The sequence below is a fragment of the Achroia grisella genome, unplaced genomic scaffold (assembly GCF_030625045.1).
Source record: "Achroia grisella isolate CSIRO2021 unplaced genomic scaffold, CSIRO_AGI_Agris_v1 utg567, whole genome shotgun sequence".
NCBI classification, from domain to species: Eukaryota; Metazoa; Arthropoda; class Insecta; order Lepidoptera; family Pyralidae; genus Achroia; species Achroia grisella.
The window spans coordinates 2,697,852-2,718,270 of record NW_026712947.1 but is presented as its reverse complement, the minus strand read 5'-3'; the positions used below and the strand labels follow the sequence as shown (position 1 = coordinate 2,718,270).

The window sequence follows — 20,419 nt, the reverse complement described above, 5'->3', positions numbered from 1 at the left end:
GCCATCTCTCTTATTACGGCGGCGTGGGTCCAGTGAACGTGCTCCCTCTAATATGGTTGAGTGCAATGATGACTCGCTCATCCGTCATACTCGTGACCGGGTGCTGCTTATGGGGACTGCTCCGTTTACGTTACGAACACTGATTACACTATTTGCTTTTGCAATAGCATATGCTGGTAGTCATACTATTCTCCCAAATTTGAATTTAAAAATAAATCTGAATTATTGTAAACATGTACAACATTTATTTGAAAAGAATACGAGCAGAGTTTCTTGTCAGTTCTTCTCAAAATCATTCTGAACTGACGGTAGATTTGACATATCATAAGAGTATGTAATAGACCTACATGATAAATATATTTGTATTTGAATTAATTTGTGTTAAATATCATAAGAGTCTGTAAAAAACCTACAATACATTTTGAATTTGAATTAATTTGTGTTAAAATAAAACATACAGTAAAATATTGGTGTATTTTATTTATTAAAAAAGAATCATTTATTATCTAACATTATTAATTTGGTTCGACAATCACAGTACTGCTATTTAAAAGTATGCTGCTTAAGTAATAAGTCAAAGAAAAAATGCATTTTAAAACTAAACCGCGGCTCATATAGCTTTATAGTTATTATCTCTTTGTCTCTGTAGCTATTATTGTAAATTAAAACAGATGTAATAAACTGGTAATATATAGATTATGTTATACATAATACACATATTCATGTACATAATTTTTTTAATGGCAACATTATCATATAACGCCTGTAACTCTCGTCTTTAATATTCACATCTCTTATAATGGTACAAGATTCTACCATTTGCAGCTCTAAGCAACTTAAGTACTTACACCGTTCATATAGTGTTGCAAGTAAAAAAAATATTAAAAACATTTTAATCGTGTTTTTTTTTTAATTAATCCTACTTCTAGTTTAGCTCAGGTGTTAGGCACTTATGTGGTACAATAAAATAACTTTATTCTAAGATCCGAAAACAGAAAAATGAAATTAGGATTTTATGCCATGATTTTGAGAGTGAACTCCACTAACGGCCATTCCAACCGTGCGGTTACACTGGCCTATAAGTGGGAGATGAGAGGAGAAGAGGTGAGAATAATACATTTATATTGATCTAACACTAAAACTGGATATTTAATTAATAAGTGAATTACAAAGTAACGGCAGTGTGAGTAGTAACCGGACCATGCCGAGCTGGACCGAGCCGGGCCGATCTGAGCCGAGCCGGACCGAGCTGGACCGATCTGGCCCGACCCGGGTCGAACGTCGGCCCGGGCGGAGTGCAGCTTTACACCTTTCCATCGTCGACGAACTCGTCACATCGATCCTCTAGCTCCGACTAGGAAACAAATACATTTAGTTATTATTTAATTATTCTTATTATTTATTTAATATTGTTTCGACACTTGCTCGTAAAGTGGATCATTTTTGTAGTGGCTATATTCCTGTTTCAATATTGAAAAAGAACAACATGTCATCTAATTTATAACCAAGTAATTTGATAAATAACTATACGATAATTCCTTATACGATTGTTTATGGTATATAATAATAATCTCAGGACAATTAACACAGCGCCATCTAGACCCAAGTTAAGCTAGCTAAAGCATGTGTTATGGGTACTAGGTAACTGATACATATACATAGATATTTTTTTTCTAAATACATACATATTATACATAGAAAACACCCAGACCGATACAAACAATCATACTCATGAATACAAATGTTTGTGCCGTGCGAGGAATCGAACCCGCGACCATCGGTCGTAAAGCGGTGTGCTAGACCGCTAGGCCGCAAAGGTCGTCACTGTAGGACGACACCGATATGTTTAGACATAAATGAGTAAAACTAGGACTGCTAGAGATTGAACGGAATCAGATGATGGTGCAACCGAACTAGGTTGGAAAACTCAAACCTTTGCTTACAAGCAAGTGTAATGAACATCTTATTCGCCTTGTTGAAGTGTTTCCTACTAATGTAATAAGAAATTAAAAGAAAAAAGCCACATACATTCTAAGAATCCAAAGGTTGTACCATATGATCTAATTTCAGCGATTGTCGATAGCTCATACAACACGCGTGCGTTATAAATGCAAATAATGACGCACTATTTGCTTTTTTTTTTCAAATTTCGAACTGATCACTGCGAAGCGCCGACCAGTAGGTCGCGCTGATTTAAAAAAGTAAAACGGCGGGAAAGCAACACAACAAACACTTTTATGGTGGAGTTTATTTAAAATCAAGTGTGTTGTAAAACATACGTGCGTATTTAACACTCGCCTGTATTACACCCTCGCCTCCTGCTCGGGGTGAATTTCCGTGTGTTATAACCATCATAACGCACTGATATCGTAATATAGTATTATTATTTAATTACTATGGTTTATTTATATTTTATTGGTAACTTTAAGTGTTTCGTGAAAAGTCATAAAATTAGGGGATGTAGAAATCAGGCAGTAGTTTTTTTTTGCAGTTCTTAAATTTGAAGCACGGTATGGGTTGTGACTAGTGGGTAGTGAGGTAGTCACCTCGTCCAGCTCGAGGCACTTGCCCCACTCAGCGAGCGTGATGCGGTGGTCATCGTCAGCGTCGCAGAGCTCCAGGAACGGCGCGATGCAGTGCTCCAGGGCCATCAGCGGCGCCCGGATTGGGAACAGCTCGTGGCGAGACACGTATCTACAACACACAAACAAACTCTAATACACTGTAGCCAAGAACACATCTACTGTACGTCAGGTTTTGTTGTGGCATCTTTTGACAGCAGGGGCGGATCTACCTAAGGGCTTTTTGGGCTGCAGCCCAGGGCCCCGAGGATATAAAGGGCCCCCAATCCCCACTGAAACGATATCTACAATATAAAAAAATATCTAGAATGTTAAAAAACCTATCATAAGGTTGGCAACCCTGAGATCAATCCACCCAGGCATTAGCGCGTCTATCGAAAGGGAGTTTCTGGTCGCTTGTTGTTCGGTGTATTTTTTTAATTGTGTAATATATCTATATATATATAATATATATATATATAATTATGTAGGCCCCTATGTAGATTTTGCCCAGCCCAGGGCCCCACAAATGCACAATCCGCCCCTGTTTGACAGGACTACTTGCCGGTTGGTTATAAGACATAACTAGAACGGAGAGAACAATTGAGGATACACAAAAAAGACGGACAGATGGGTAAAACCGAAACAAAAAAAAAATTGTGGGTGGTGGCATGTAGTGGTGTTGGTACCTGTCGTTGTCGTGGGCGTCCAGGTCGCACCACTTCCAGATGGCGGCATTGGTCCAGCGGCGCGTGAGGTTAGACTCCGCTTCTCGCTCCATCTGCAGGTAGTGGTCGTTGAGCTCGCTGCGCTCGGCCATGTCGCGCATTATGTTGAAGAGCCAGTCGCGCATGCGCCGCGGGAAGTCTGACATCTCGTTTTCGCCGCATTCCTACACACACAACATTCATAAATAAACCCTGTTTTTTTTATGGATGACTAGCTGTACCCGATACTTCGTCCGCATGGAATTTAAATTTATTTCTCTAAATTGAAAGTAGCCTAAATTACTTGCCAAAAAAAATCCGTCAACAGGGGCCATTTCAGAGATTAGCCGGAACAAACAGACAAATTGTAAATAATGTTATTTTGGTGTATGTACCGTATTTGTATTAATATGCATGTAGTAAAAAAGGGTTATTTCAATATTACAAACAGACACTCCAATTTTATGTATATGTATAGATAATGGAATGGTGCCCTCGCCTGCTCTAACGGTTTACACTTGCGGGGCACCGGTGGAGGATGATAAGATGAGCATGAGATCAGGTTAGTCAGCCCATCGTGACAAATTCACCACTAATTTATCACGATGGTTCCTAGGGGGAACCGAGTGGAGGTCAAGATGACATGGTACATTGCTAGCAATAAGATCATCAATCCACATTCCCCCCATTGTTTAGAGTTGTTAGTGTCGGGGGGTGAGTCAAGGAATGTAATTCTGACCGGCATGAGTCTGCAGGTGCCGTAGTACTCGATCTGCACGTGGTGGTACTGGGGCCCGCGGCACAGCTCCGAGTTGTCGAGGCACAGACACCGCTCGCGGTACACCTCGCAGTCCGACGACCACGTCTCGTTGTAGTTGGTGCACACCTACGAACACACAAACACTCCTGTAAGAAGCACCAATAAATGATGTCGACTTAGGTTTTGAAGCCAGCTACCGGAAGGGAACCCCAAGTAGCGCCCGTGACATGTGACACGGGTGTAGGTTTAAAAGGCCCTTTTAGAATGCATTAACACTCACCTTCACTACTTGCAGCTTCCCCCCAGGTCCAATTATGACCGTAATAAACCCATTTCTAATATAATTCACTTAAGTACCCAAAACACAACCGGCACGCTCTGCGCTCGTCGATTGAATGCCGTGACTCAACGAAAGAGGATTATTCAACTACCGACCTCCGCATTTATAGACCGAAGTCAGTGTAGTAGGAAGAGAAGCGGGGGTAATGGATATCTTATGACAAATAACTTAGTTCGGTCTATAAATACTAGATGGCGTTATTTACAATATTTGTAATAATCTTTACATTGGGTACTTCATTAGTACTAAACACAAACTACCTTCTTTTAATATCATTTAAATTATTGGATTTTTCTACTATATTGATGTGAACTCAGATGTATAAAGTTTTTTAGTGATGACTAAGGCTGAACTTCACCAATCGCAGTATATACGAGTTCAAGTAAACTGAGTTCAGCGTAAACTCGATAAAAAGATCGACGTTGATCTCTTTTCACATTAAATGGAATTCACCAGCATTATATAGATCGCGTTTACTAAAATAAAGTCTAGATTTTCATTCGTTCACAGTGTTACACGCTTAAAATAATATTGGAATGGGATATTTAACTAAAGTAATTTTATATATAGAAATATTTGTAATTCAATCATGTGATAATTAGGATAAGTTTTATAGTTTTTAATTTAAAAAATATATAACAACAACCTTTAAATATAAATAAGGTAAAACATTATTTTTTTGGGATTTTGTTTTACACTACTGGCAATTTTCATTTTATTCCCGATATTGTTTTGTTATAAATTTGATTAATGACTTTTTGACAAGTGACAGCTACTTTAAAGACGTTTAAAGAGTTAACCGTAGAAAATAAGGCGTTCAGAATTTGTAAACAAATTTAGCGAAAACTAGTTCATATTGTAGCGGTGAAATGCAAAATGAGTTTTGAACTCGTTTAAACGTTTTAATCGAGTTCAGTTCATACTAAACGTGATTAGTTTCTTTGGTGAAATCCGGCCTAAATGTGCGTAAATGGCATGGTGTGTGGGATGGTGAGAGGTACCTTCCTGCGCTGGTCAGTCTCGTCGGGGCACTCCTTGATGCAGCTGCAGACGGCCTGCCCATGCTCGTCTATCTCGCACACGCGGCCCGCGCTGCAGTGCACCTTCAGGCACGGATCTGTGTACACACAATCATGGCATTGGGCTCTCTAAAATATGGTCGAACGCAATGATAGCTGGCTCATACGTCATACTCGTGAACGAGTGCTGCTTGTAGCGACTGGTCTGCTCTTATCACTACGACTGATTTAATTGTGTATTTATATTTGACCATAATATGTAGTGTGTATACACATTTCGACTTGTAAATGTGATCTTACAAGTATTACTTTAAAGAGCAACACACGAGTTTCTCGCTCGTTCTTCTTGTGATGAGACAATTCTCCGAATGAGCGGTAGATTAAAAAAATTGTTATGATTATTCAAAAGTGCTTAAATTAAGTTTATTTGAATAAAGGATTTTCTATTCTATTTCATTCTAATGTAGCCGCAATACGTTAATATGGGGAGAAGGATATTGTTAGTAATGTGAACTGACGACCACATAGCTACGAATGTACCATGTCAGGTTGACATCCACAGGATTACCCCTGGAAATCATCGTGATAAATATTTTATCTTTTTGCGTGACTCATTGTTATTTGTACATCATTTCTATGTTATAGTTGCTGAATTTGTTTTTTTTTTTTGTTATGTTCTATCTGCTGTTGCTATTTCATTGTCAGACTATTAAGTATGTTATATGATATGTATATGGTATATTTAGGTATGTATTTTATTCATATTTATCTATAGCTTTATATATATTATATGTATTTGTATATGTATGTTTAAGTACATGACTTAGGTTTAGTAAATATATATTATTTATGACATAGGTATAATTTACTTATTGATTAAATTTGCACCGCCTACAGTTTCTCTGCACATCCTGCGGTTGACTGGTAGAAAATGTCGTAAGGCGTTAAGTCCGCCATATGTACTTTTACCTTGGTATTTTGTGCATTGAAGTTATATAAATAAATAAATTTCTAGTGAATTTGTCACGACGGGCTATCTGATCTGACTTCATATTTAAGCAGTCATCATTGCTGAAGATCTTCCATTTCTTTTACTATTTGAAAAGTACAGTTATTGTTATGGACATATAAGAACAAGAGCCCGCGACGACCAGACATAGGTGCGTCTTATTAGTTAATGTGAAAGTTCTTGTATGTGTGTCCCCAACACAGATAAGAACGATCCCCAAACATGAAACCTGGATCGTGGTTCCTTTGGCAGGTAACAGGTAACAAAGGTGTGAAAATTTTCATATCAAATTCGTTAATTTATGAAACTAAATTTTTTCACATATTGCTCGTAACAGTATTATAAACTGTACTATATTAAATATATTATATGGCAAAACAACGTTTGCCGGGACAGCTAGTAATATAATTACATAATAATATATTAATAAGTAAATATATTATTAATATTATTATTTATAAGATAATGGGTATGGTATGTAATATTATGTTATCTGTGGTATGGGTATAAACTTAAAAATAAAAACTTACCATCGAGGTATTTTTCCGAGTCAGGGTCGCTGTGGCGTGCGATTTCGTTCAGCAGCTCGAGTACACGCGCCCTTTCAGATTCCTACAACAAATGCGAACTTTGTATCCTCGTAGTTTTCTCTTCTGCTCCAAATGATGATTTTACAACAAAAATCTTTTTTAAAGTCGACTCAGTAGTTTTCAGATTTATGTGTTCAATCAGACAAACTGTTTAGCTTTATATATATACTAGCTGTTCCAATGACTTCGTCCGCGTGGAATTTAACTTTATTTTTCTATAATAAAAGATTGTTTCTAAAATAAAAGAAGGTAACTTCGGCTTCTTTTATTTTAGAATCTATCCTCATTATATTATACTATCATACTCATCAGCTACCTGCCAAAAAAAGTCCCGTCAAAATCGGTCCAGCCATTTCAGAGATTAACCGGAACAAACAGACAGACATACAAAAATTGTAAAAAATGTTATTTTGGTGTATAATCCAGGGTTCCAGGGAGTCTTTGCGTGAATGTTTTAAAGAATCAAATATCCTCACCGTTGCTTCTCAATACATCTACGAAAATATTGTGTATGCCAGGAAGAATATTAACAGTTTTAAAAAAGTAGGTGATTACACTAATAAAAGCTTACGTAATGTCAACAAACTAGTCTTACCTAAGTGCCGTTTGACGAAAGTTAGTAATTTGTTTTATGGAAATTGTGTAAGGTTTTACAATAAACTGCAGGGTCTGTACTCAATTTATCAGAAAAAAATTCAAATGTGTTATAAAATATTTTCTTTGTAAAAAAGCTTATTATAAAATTGAAGAGTTTATAAATGATAATAATGTTTCTGTAGAAAATATCTAACTTAAAATTCAAAGCGATGACAATGTTATCTGATTGAACAGAGATTAAATGCTAAGTTCTATGTTGATTGTCGCATGCCTAATCCTTGTGGTTAATTAAATATAAGTAAATCAATATTTATTTAAAAGAGCAACACACAAGTTTCTTGCTTATTCTTCTTGTGATGAATCTGCATTCCGAACAAGCGGTGGAATCAAAAAACTTGACTATTCAAAAGTGCTTATATGAAGTTTATTTGATTAAAGATTATTTCTATTTCTATTTCTTACGTTCTTATTGATCCGGACGACCCCATAACGGTAGTTAATCTCCCTATCCACCCGTACCGTCCCGACCATAGTTTTACCCACACACACGACACCGTCCTCGCTGGCGAAGACGATGACCCCAAACACACAATACCGCGCAATCAACCGGGCGTCTGGGCGCACCCGGGCACTTCACACCGGTCGCCCCTCCGATCGATCCCCCATCCACTTCTAACGGGGATCGAAATTACGACCTGAGCTGAGGTTCGAACCCCCAACAGTGTCATCGGACTAAAGTCGTATCCGTTAGGCGGTGCCCGGTGAATCTGTAAAGGCCAGCTGCGGCCAACAGCATTGGAGTAGTCCAAAAAAGAAAAAGGTACCTGGAATTTCTTTTCATCGAGACTCTCGCTCTTGCCGAGCTCGATGTGCTCTGCCTCCGGGTCCTCGGGGTCTACCACAGCGTCCAGCGCGTCGTCCGTCCTCTCCGTGGTCGTGGTCACTTTACGCAGTCGTTTGTGACGACGACGATGTTTCTACACACACAACATAATATGGGAATGAGGGGAATGAATTGTTAGTAATGGGAACTAGTAATCCCAATGGCTAGCAATGTGACCATGTTAGGTCCACCTCCACGCAGTTCCTCCTGGAAACCATCGTGATAATTTCCTAGTAAATTTGTCACGATGCGGGTTAACTGACCTGACCTCGTGCTCATCCTATCATCCTCCACTGGTGCCCCGCCAGCGTAAACCGTTAGCGCAGGCGGGTGCACCATTTCACTATCATCCATAAAAAAAACATAATATTACATATTTCTATGTAAAGTTATACTTTTACTTTACCATTGTATTCGTGCCGTCTAAATGCCCGTCCTTATATATTAAAAACAAATAATCCTTTCAAGCAAAAATGATATCTAAATATATATAACTCAAAGGTGACTGACTGACATAGCGATCTCTGAAATTTGACATGCAGGTAGATGTTATGACATAGGCATCCGCTAAGAAAGGATTTTAATTAATTCTACCCCCAAGAAGATAAAATAGGGGATGAAAGTTTGTATAAGACTTTGTCAATTTTAAACCGATCGGGCTGAGACTTTGCATGCATAAAGCTACTATGACGTAGGCATCCCCTAAGAAATGATTTTGATAAATTCCAACCCTAAGGGGATAAATTAACGCGAGCGAAGCCGCGGGCAAAAGCTAGTCTCTATATAAGCTGCATTGGACTCACCTCAGCATCCGCGGTGCAGATGACCGCAACCAGCAGCGCCAGCAGTAGTAGCCGACCCTTCATCGCGTCTCACCTAAAACAATATTTATTTATATTTCATTAATATGACAAACAAATTGACTGTTCATCTGCTATGAACTGGTAGCTATCGCCATTTCTCACGAGACTACACCATGGGGGTTTTCAAGAAGGGTATATTAAGGTTTCTTAAGGGTCGGCAACGCGCGAGTGACACCCATGGTGTTTCGGGCGTCCATAGACTACGGTAACCATTTACCATCTGAGGGGTTTATGTTGTATGTTGTTGTATGCCTGTTTGTCACTATAGGGGCTGTTCAAGTATTACGTAAGCAGATTTATCACAATTATTTACCCCTCATCCCCCGTTGTCAGCAAAAGTAAGCAAAGCTCTTACCCCTCCCCCCATGCTTACGTAAACATTTCTCAATTAATGTATTGTTTTTTTAACAAAGACAATGTGAGGGTTGCCATTCGTGTAAAAAAGTAAATTACGACCGATGACGTAATCATCATACAGACTCCCCCACCCCCATGTCATCCAAAATAAGCAAAGAAAAGACCCCCCGCCCCCCTATAGTGCTTACGTAATACTTGAACGGCCCCATAATAGTATAAAAAAAATCCAGCAATAAGGTCATTAGTCCCCGTTACTAACAATCCCATTCCTCGAGATCTGGTTTAGCATGTGTTTACATTAAATGTCTGCTCTATTTCGAACCTAACACCGTTTCAATTTCCTCGTCCGTTGACCGCTCCATTAAAGTTTGAAACTCGTAAACTAAAATATCGGGACGCAGTTTATAACTCAGCATTTACTGTGACCACTGCACCGCACGTTTAGCTGGTCTTAAAACATTAGGAATGCCGACTCGGATATCTAAGTGCTATTTAAATAATTGAATTTATTTAGCAAATAATAAATAATTACATAAATAGACAATCATAACGCACGCTGTGACGCAGCTGGAATGGAGTCATAACGCGAGTTCCCACCAACATGCTAACGAACTTCATGAAGGAGGACTACTGGCCGAAGGGTGTGGTGTATCGGCGCTACCGTGGCAGATTACCATCATCGGTGCCGTGATCACACAGACAATTTATATTTCTTTTCTTATAATTATACTAGTCATATGAATGTTAGTCTGTAATGTATTTATAATATGGGCCATTAATAAAAAAAAGTCCATTCGTATTTTTAAACAACTAGTAAAAGATTTCCTCCTCAATATTTAGATTTCATTCATTATGGCATTTTGATTTATATTTACTTTATTTTATTTTACTTTAAAATTATGTATGTAGTTTATAATATGTATGTAGTTCATGTAAGTGTATCTAGTTTAATAAATATATAATTAATAATAATAATAATAATTTCAGGACAATTCACACAGCGCCATCTAGACCCAAGTTAAGCTAGCTAAAGCTTGTGTTATGGGTACTAGCAAAACCTAACAGCAATATCCGGTTGGGGGGATTGTTAGTAATGTGGATTGATAACCCATTGCTAGTAATGTACCATGTCAGGTCGACCTCCACGCGGTTCCCCCTGGAAACCATCGCGTTAAATTCCTGGTGAATTTGCACGATGGGCTAACTGACCTGACCTCATGCTCATCTTATCATTCTCCACTGGTGCCCCGCCAGCGTAAACCGTTAGCGCAGGCGGGTGCACCATTCCATTATTAACCCTCAAAAAAAAAAACAGTAATATCCGATTGCAACATAATATGTTATGGAACAGTAAATCAAACTGCGGATGCTGCAGTATCCCATACCTACAGCGAGGCGATGATCTCATATTCCCTGTGCGGTCCACGAGACCCATCTGTTTGATTCATATTTTAGATATTAGATCATTATACTTACTTATAGTTGAGGCGATATATACAAAACATTACTCTTATAAACAAATGTCATCATACGTCATGCTCGTGAACGAGTGCTGCTTGTAGGGACTGGTCTGCTCTAATCACTACGACTGTTTTAATCCTATTGTGTATTTAATATCTGACACTAATATAAGAAATTAGTGCTAGTTGGTAGTTTGTTTTGTAGTATAATAGTAGGGATGAAAGAGTCCTCAATTACTAAGGATGTGGTGTAATCTATACATATAAACAGTATTGGAGTGTCTGTTTGTAACATTGAAATAACCGTTTGTTACTACATGCATACGAATAAAAATACGGTACATACACCAAAATAACATTTTTTACAATTTCTATTAACTAACTTAATATTTTTTTTATTTGAGTATTTAATTTAATTAGTGCCAATTGGTAGTTTGTATTCGCACATTTCAACTTAAAAATGTAAAGTAACAATAAAATTATTTAAAAGAGCAACACGCAAGTTTTTTGCACGTTCTTCTTGTGATGAGACAGGTTGTCGAATAAGCGGTAGATTAAAAAAAAATGTGATGACTATTCAGAAGTGCTTCAATGTAAGTTTATTTCAATAAATGATTTTCTATTCTATTCTATTCTAATAACAGTACACAAAATATATCTGACAACCATTTGTTTCATCCTGTTACTGATGTTATGACGAAATGACCTACATAACTGATTATTATGAAAATAAATTCACCATTATCGGTCGTACTGACCAGAGTTGGCATTGATTTTATTAATTGAGTAGCATACATTAATGTGGAACCATTTGGTGAGCTCCGGCGGCCCGCGCCTCGTGCGGCAACATCATACAGCTATTTATTGAATTGCTACCAACGAGCAGTGCACAATCAGGGCCGTCTTTCATCTATTGGAGGCCCTGGGCACATTACGATAATGGGGCCCATATGACCATATGACCATAGTAATATAACACTATTTTGTTAGAATAAACAAAGTCATTTTTGAGCATGATTCTTTAGAGATATATATGTGGGGATGCTCTACATTTAAAAGAAACCAGGCAAATATAGTTTCTGACGACGGCTAGTGCAGCCTAACGTCGACAATCGACAATCGACGTCGAAACGTCGAGAGAGGTAAATACCTTTATTTGCCACAAAATTAGTTCGTATTAAGACCTGGTTAATAATATAAATAATGTACAGACAAATGTAATTTTAAAAAGTCGTTATGTGATGAGAGGTTCAAGATCTTGTTAGACATTTATAAATTTGTAAATTAACAAAAACGAACAAATTGACCATAGTCGGTAAGCACTTGTTAAGACTGATTTTCAGGAGAGAGTAGCTAAAGGTTATCATTTAGTAATGGAATAGAAACAAACATATGGCAAAACTAAACTTATGCACAACAATCTGCAGATTTTGCCAAACTGAAGAGGAAACTCCACTACACATCCTATGTGGTTGTAGCCCGAGTGGGCTACAACCACATAGGATGTGTAGTGTGATGTATGCATAAACGAAATATCTCCTTTGGAAAGTTTACACTCTTTCCCGAGGAGATAAAAACCATCGCTCCTGAGAATATCCTTCAATTCTTGTCTCTCACGGGTCTAGGTAGCGAACTTTGAAAAAGGGCGAGAACAATAGATCTATGTAGGTCGGAATGCTACAGGTGCTACAGGCACCTGACAATAGCCCAAACTACCCAATAAAAAAATGGAGTAGAGACTAAACTAGAGTAGACGCCCCAATCCATTGCGGGCCCTAGGTACGTGCCCAGTGAGAAAGAGGGGCCTGTGCACAATCACGTCGCATCCCATCTATTTGTTTCTATTGACCCAAATATGTATGTATGTGGGGCAATGATACCTCAGTTCAATTCTAGAGTGTCATATGTTACATTTATAATGAATTAAACGTGCAGTGGGCTCGTTGCGAAATCGTTACATTTTTTATTGATATGTAAAGTTGCGTTTATGTACATTGCAATGCTAGTTGACAAAGTCAAATGGCGGCAATATAATCGCATTATTGACTGGACGACATTTCCACTACGTTACATACGAAAATCCACGCACGAAATTAAAATTAAAATCCACGCGGACGCAGTCGCGGGATCAGCTAGTACACAATCTGGACCAGAACCCAGCATACTGCTGGAATCATGGTTCCTAGCGTTGTCAGTCATTTACCTACTCGTAAAAAGGTAACAAACCGACGGACAAACATAACTTCGTGTATAACTATGTATATATCAGTATGAATTTATGTACCTATTAATTACAATTAGGATACTGAGAGTACGATATTGAACTTAGTGTTAAACAATTAAGTCATGTATTTGCTTGCAATATGTAAATGTAGAATGTACCTACTACATCAGATTACTGTGATTACAGTAGCAGGCGCCAGATGGTACGTACATACGTCCTGGCTGTTGCTATAATAAATATACGTATATGAAATATAGATACATGAATACATAATGTCCAAGTCAGTACATGATTGCTACACAATTTTATATACCTACGTAGTGATGTTCATTTTAATAGTTCATATTTCGGTATTGAATTTCGTGATTTATCATTATAAGTTTATTTAATAAGAATAATAATAATAATCTCAGGACAATTCACACAGCGCCATCTAGACCCAAGTTAAGCTAGCTAAAGCTTGAGTTATGGGTACTAGATAACTGATACATATACATAGATATTTTTTTTGTAAATACATACATATTATACATAGAAAACACCCAGACCGATACAAACAATCATACTTATGAATACAAATATTTGTGCCGTGCGAGGAATCGAACCCGCGACCATCGGTCGTAAAGACCGCTAGACGACCGAAGTCATCAAATAAGTTTATTTAAAGAAAAATATATTTTTTTTATTAATAATGGGATTGCGCTTGGTCTTACCTCATCTGATGGTAAATGATGGCAAGACCTAGGATGTAGCGCGCTAACCCAGAAGATATCTATTCACCATAGACTTGAAGAATCCTATAGTGTAATTCGATTCTAATACCTATTGCTTCGAATGTAATGTAGAATAGAATAGAAAATCATTTATTAGGATTTTAATTAATTCTACCCCCAAGGGGATACAATAGGGGATGAAAGTTTGTATGAAACTTAATCCGATCTGGTTGAGACTTTGCATGCATAAAGCTACTATGACGTAGGCATCCGCTAAGAAAGGATTTTGATAATTTTTAAATGATGCAAAACCTAACAGTGTAAGACATAATTTATATGTCCATATATTATCTTTATGAAATGATTAAATGGGAAACTATCAAGTATTGTACTGACTATACAGCGCCATCTTACAATTAGTTAGATTAGAGACATTCGTGTTTATTTCATAACTTATTTATATTATAAAAATGTAATAATGATACAATATCTACAATAAAAAAGGCTAATTAATTATGGTATTTTCTAAAACCATTTTAAAATCGGGGATGAAAGTTTGTATGAAACTTTGTCAATTTTAAACCGATCGGACTGAGACTTTGCATACATAAAGCTACTATGAGGGGGGACGGGGATTTGAAGAGGTAATATCATGACCCTATTACTAGCAATGTACCAAGTCAGTTTGACCTCCACGCGGTTCCCCCTGGAAACCATCGTGATAAATTTCTGGCGAATTTGTCACGATGGGCTAATTGACCTGACCTTATGATCATCTTATCATCCTCCACTGGTGCCCCGCCAGCGTAAACCGTTAGCGCAGGCGGGAGCACTATTCCATTATCATCCAATAAAAAAAAGCTACTATGACGTAAGCGTCCCCTAAGAAAGAAAACAAAATTAAAACCGTAAACATAACACCTAATTAATAATAATACTTCTAAAAAAGCAAGTAGGTATAACAATAAATGTCAAGTAAATGGGAAACAGACGAACGAGAACTGCACAGCTAGTATAAAATATAAAACAAATCTGCATTGTCAATTAATATGGTCTGTAACAATGAGAGATCCCTACAATTATCAGTTGGTAGGTAAAGAACGTGGATATATGTGGATGTCACAAGTATTTTGGGATATCTACGTACTCATAAGTATGTATGATAACCCGCTGGCCCTCGTTGTATGTATACATTTACAGAACTATGTCGAATAACCGCCAGTTTACGAGCTGTGCTCTGTACTCAATGGAATATATGCGAGGAAATCGTATTTTCCGATGTGTCATGTGGGTTTTGACACCGTTCGAACTGATTAGTCATATCGCGAAGATATTGTTTAAATCACTACGAGATCGCCTATCACACAAAAAAAAAGGAAAGGGGGTTGTTAATTTAATAACTAGCTGTACCCGTGACTTTGTCCGCGTGGAAATTAACTATATTATTCTAAAATAAAAGTAGCTTAAGTACTCCTTATTACATCGGCTGCCTGCTAAAAAAAAGTCCCGTCAAAATAGGTCCAGCCATTTCAGAGATTAGCCGGAACAAAAAGACCGACAGACAGACAGACAAAAATGATAAAAAAAAATATTTTGGTGTATGTACCGTATTTATATTCATATGCATGTAATACAAAACGGTTATTTCAATATTAAGAACAGACACTCCAATTTTATTTATATGTATAGATAATAATAATCTCAGATCAATTCACACTGCACCTCTAGCCCCAAGCTAAGCAGAGTTTGTATTATGGGTATTAATTACAAATACATTTTATTTTGTAAATACATACATAATATACATAGAAAATACCCAGACCGACACAATAGTACTCATGTTTCTGCCGTGCGAGGAATCGAACCCGCGACCTTCGGAAGCAAGGCGGTGTACTAAACCGCTACACCACCGGGGCCGTCCTGATTAAGTAGGTATAGATATGTAGATCGTTCGCGAATTTGGTACAGATGGTAATTAGGTCAGCAAATGTTCCGCTATGAACGTCGCCGTCCGCACTGATACCGGCCGAGGGAGCGCGCCGCGCCGTAACGACGGAAGCTTAGTTATCTCAGTCCGCTGATAGCCACGCGACCTCTGATAAAAATGTATAAAAAAAAGCTTTTGTGCTAACATTTTATATCATTAGTATTGCAGGGTAATAATACGATGTTGTTGGTAGAGACGATGTATATTACAGTCTAGCTGTACCCGCGACTTCGTCCGCGTGGAATTCAACAACAAAATAATTAGAGAATTTTTCTAAAATAAAAGTAGCCTAAGTAACACCTTATTACATCAGCTACCTGCCAATAAAAATCCCGTCAAAATCGGTCCAGCTTTTCAAAGATTAGCCGGAATAAACAGACAGACAAAATTTGTAAAAAATGTTATTTTGGTGCATGTACCGTATTTATATTCATGCATGTAGTAAAAAACGGTTAGTTCAATATTACAAACAGACACTCCAATTTTATTTATATGTATAGATAATAATAGACTGATAATATGTACATAGAAATATTGATCTTATATACTAAATGACAATAGGAAAACGTAAGGTGGGGTGACACAGTTTAGACACGGCAGTGCTTAGTAGACAATATTGAATTTGTTTTACTAGACATTATTAATTGTAATTATTATATTGATGTATCTAGATAACTGTGTCCTATAATTTGCATTCTATTATATTTATATTATTATACTAGCTGTCCAGGCAAACGTTGTTTTGCCTTAAAATAAAAAAAAAATTAGGGGTGGACTACCCCTAACATTTAGGGGGATGAAAAATAGATGTTGGCCGATTCTCAGACCTACTCAATACGCTCACAAAATTTCATGAGAATCGGTCAAGCCGTTTCGGAGGCGTATGGGAACGAAAACTGTGACACGAGAATTTTATATATAAGATATATAATCGTTCACATAACACTATTATAAAATAAATCCACGATGACTGTGTATTGTAGATACTTGTTTATTTTTACAGAATCGAACATTCTCGTATCAGACTCGTATGCATGTATTTGTACGTAAATGTACATCCGTTGCGTCAACATAAACAAACTCATCACTGCACTATGAAAGATTAAGTTACAACTACACAGTAAATCAAATATGTATTAACTAACTTTGCCCGCGGTAACTCGCATGAAATAGAAATAGAAATAATCTTTATTCAAATAAACTTAATATAAGCACTTTTGAATAGTCAAGTTTTTTTATTCTACCGCTTATTCGGAATGCAGATTCATCACAAGAAGAATAAGCAAGAAACTTGTGTGTTGCTCTGTAATTTATATCCTTTGTATTATTCTTATCTGTAAGCTTTATTACTGTAAAGTTTCATCAAAATCCGTACAGTACAGTACGTGCAAGTAACAGGCTTCCATCTAAATATATTTTTCTTTCTTTCTTTCTATCCATCCATATTCACAAACTTTCGCGTTTTTAATATTTTGTAAGATTCGTGAAGCAAAATTTATCAAATTCAAAATATCTTTATTCATGTAGGTCTATTACAGACTCTTATGATATGTCAAATATACCGTCAGTTCGAAATGATTTCGAGATGTGAAGAACTGACAAGAAACTCAGCTCTAGCTTTATATGAAGAAGTGCAAAAAGCAAAGATATTTTTATAAATACATAGTCTTAATTTAAAAATACATATGTATATATACACATTAACAATATTCATAATATTAATACTAGATTTAAAGACAAACTTGCTGTCCCCAAGTATCGTTTAGAAAAAGTCAATAGGTCTTTTATGGGAATAGGTATAAAATTTACAATAAGATATCAAAGGATATATTGGGATTACCCTTAAATGAATTCAAAACATCTGTTAAATCATATTTACTGAGCAAGGCCTATTACTCACTAAACGATTACTTGAATGACGAGCGTGCATGGCAATAGTTTTCATGCACGGGACTTTTTTAAATGTTAGACATAGACACCTATATAAATACCTATGCATTGTAAATAAACTGGCTTTTAAAAAAAAAGTAATTCAATTGAGTTTCTTGTCAGTTCTTCTCAATTGGATCTATATACCGAATTGGACGGTAGGGAAAAAAATATATAGTAAAAACTTGACGTTCATAAGCGGCTAAAATGTCCTACATGAATAAATGATTCTTGAATTTGAATTTGTATTTGAACAGTATTTGTATAAACATTTAATAATTATAGCATTCAGTATAAATTTGTAAGATTTTTTTGGGGCCATCGGCTCTACTACTATAAAGAAGAGACTGAGTAAAACATATTTAGAAAATTAAAATATCTCTATTAAATATTACTAACTACATCCCTATATAGTAGAAAACAAAGTCGCTGTCGCTGTCTGTCCGTCCCTAAGTAGATGCTTAAATCTTTAAAACTACGCAACGGATTTTGAAGCGGTTTTTTATAGATAGAGTGATTCAGGAATGTTTATATATATATAATACATGTCCACACGTGCGAAGCCGGGCCGAGTAACTAGTATATTATAAACGTGAAAATTTGTTACTATGCCTGGATGGATGTTTATTTGTTACTCTATCACGCAAAAACTACTGAACGGATTTTCATGAAATTTTACAGTAATATAGCTGGTTGGTCTATATCGGACTGCAGTTATTGCTATAATTCGACGCAATCACTGTATTGTAATCTCGCTCCTCTACTCTAAAATGCGCTGACACGTTAGGTTGTAATGACTTCTCCAGGTGACCCGACGTGTTAGCTTTGTTATTCTTATCTTCATGCAGTAGAGAGTGATAGCGCCTATGACATATGCGACATGTCATGGCTATTCGACATTTAAATACTGTATGTAATAAACAATTATAACATAAATTATTGGTTTTCACGTAGTGACTTCTTTGTTGAGGGTCCATTTTTGCAAATTCTTTACAATGACACAGTGTATGATTCTCTTTGCACATGAAACACGTTTTTTCAGTAGTTGTAGCATGAAAAGTTCGTTCCTTAGTAGCTACTGGCTTTTCTTTTATTGATGATGATGTATAGGGATTAACAAGCTCCAATGTACGAAATTTAGATTCCAGAAACTTCTTCAGCTCCGTCCACGAAGGTAAATCTTCTGAGTTTTCTTTGTATGCATACTCTTCCCACTCCTTATGTGACTCCAAGTCATATTGATGCACTCGGTTGTAGTATATATCAGAATAATAAAAGGCTACAGATTTTATGCGGATAACACCGCGGGCAATCAATGTACTATGTCAGGTTGACCTCCACGTGGTTCCCCCTGGAAACCATCGTGATAAATTACATGTGAATTTGTCACGATGGGCTAACTGACCTGACCTCATACTCATCTTATCATCGTCCACTGGTGCCCCGCCAGCGTAAACCGTTAGCGCAGGCGGGTGCACCATTTCATTATCACATAAAAAAAAAAACACCGCGGGCAGAGCTAGTAACTAACAATAATTACAGACACCCTGCTAAGTGAATTTGAAATCACTGGCATCTAACTTCAGAATACACCTAAACTTAGAAATAGTTTTTTTTTTATTTAATATGAGTAGAATGAGTTAGGCAAAGGATATAATATTATATGACACCAAAAATGCCGACAAACTGCCGAAGTGCAACACCCGTTAAAATAATGCAAAAAAGTTAAATAAAATGTACCCATCGTCCTTTAGATTGAACATGAACTGAACCTCATCCTATATGATTCAGTCACTCGAAGATGTAGTATTGATTCTAGATTTAATTATGAAACTGTGTACTCACCAATTGATGCACTGTTTTAGCAAGTCTTCAGTCCGGGACGGGAGCACTGTTAGGAGTGACCGTGCGGCCGACTGACTGGTCCGTGACTGATCGGCGACTGAAGCCTGCAGCGGATGTCGGAGTGCGCGGGCGCCGCTGCCGCCGCACCGCGCCTCTTCCTCCAGATTTCACCCAGTTTGCGTATTAAAACCCAATTCCCGCCATATATACGCATTTGATTTATCTTTTTAGAATGGTCTGGATCTTTTGTTTTTATTACGAACCTTAGGAACTTATTTGACAGGCTCGGTGGTCTAGTGGTTTAGCACACCGCTTTACTATCCGATGGTCGTGGGTTCAATTCCTCGCACGGTACAAACATTTGTATTCATGAGTATGATTGTCTGGGCGTGTATTTATTAAAAAAAAAAATTCATGTATTTATATCAGTCGCCTAGTACCAATAACACAAGTTCTGCTTAGCTCGGGACTAGATGACGCTGTGTGAATTGTCCTGAAATATTATTATTATTATAGGTCATTCAGTTCTGTTAACCTTAGGACAAAAGCGCATAGGTCAGGTCAGCACATCGTAG

At 37.1% G+C, this 20,419-nt stretch overlaps 1 protein-coding gene across 1 annotated transcript; it reads right to left on the bottom strand.

The window, feature by feature from the left end:
- Positions 1-562: 562 nt before the first annotated feature.
- Positions 563-19,951, bottom strand: LOC131848614 (SPARC). The gene is made up of 9 exons (XM_059198533.1): positions 19,845-19,951; positions 9,270-9,342; positions 8,408-8,560; positions 6,927-7,008; positions 5,370-5,485; positions 4,008-4,154; positions 3,251-3,453; positions 2,547-2,694; positions 563-1,354 (listed from the first exon to the last, which is right to left on the bottom strand). Exons 2-9 carry the CDS (start codon positions 9,330-9,332, stop codon positions 1,304-1,306), a joined length of 963 nt encoding a protein of 320 aa, XP_059054516.1. The 5' UTR covers positions 9,333-9,342; positions 19,845-19,951; the 3' UTR covers positions 563-1,303.
- Positions 19,952-20,419: the final 468 nt, after the last annotated feature.

Bases quoted from the DNA above. Each gene is read 5' to 3' on its own strand.
- LOC131848614 (XM_059198533.1), bottom strand. From the start codon at position 9,332: ATGAAGGGTCGGCTACTACTGCTGGCGCTGCTGGTTGCGGTCATCTGC. The intron at 8,561-9,269 runs GTGAGTCCAATG...TTGTGTGTGTAG, and splicing joins TCTGCACCGCGGATGCTGAG to AAACATCGTCGTCGTCACAA. The intron at 5,486-6,926 runs GTAAGTTTTTAT...GTGTGTACACAG, and splicing joins CTCGGAAAAATACCTCGATG to ATCCGTGCCTGAAGGTGCAC.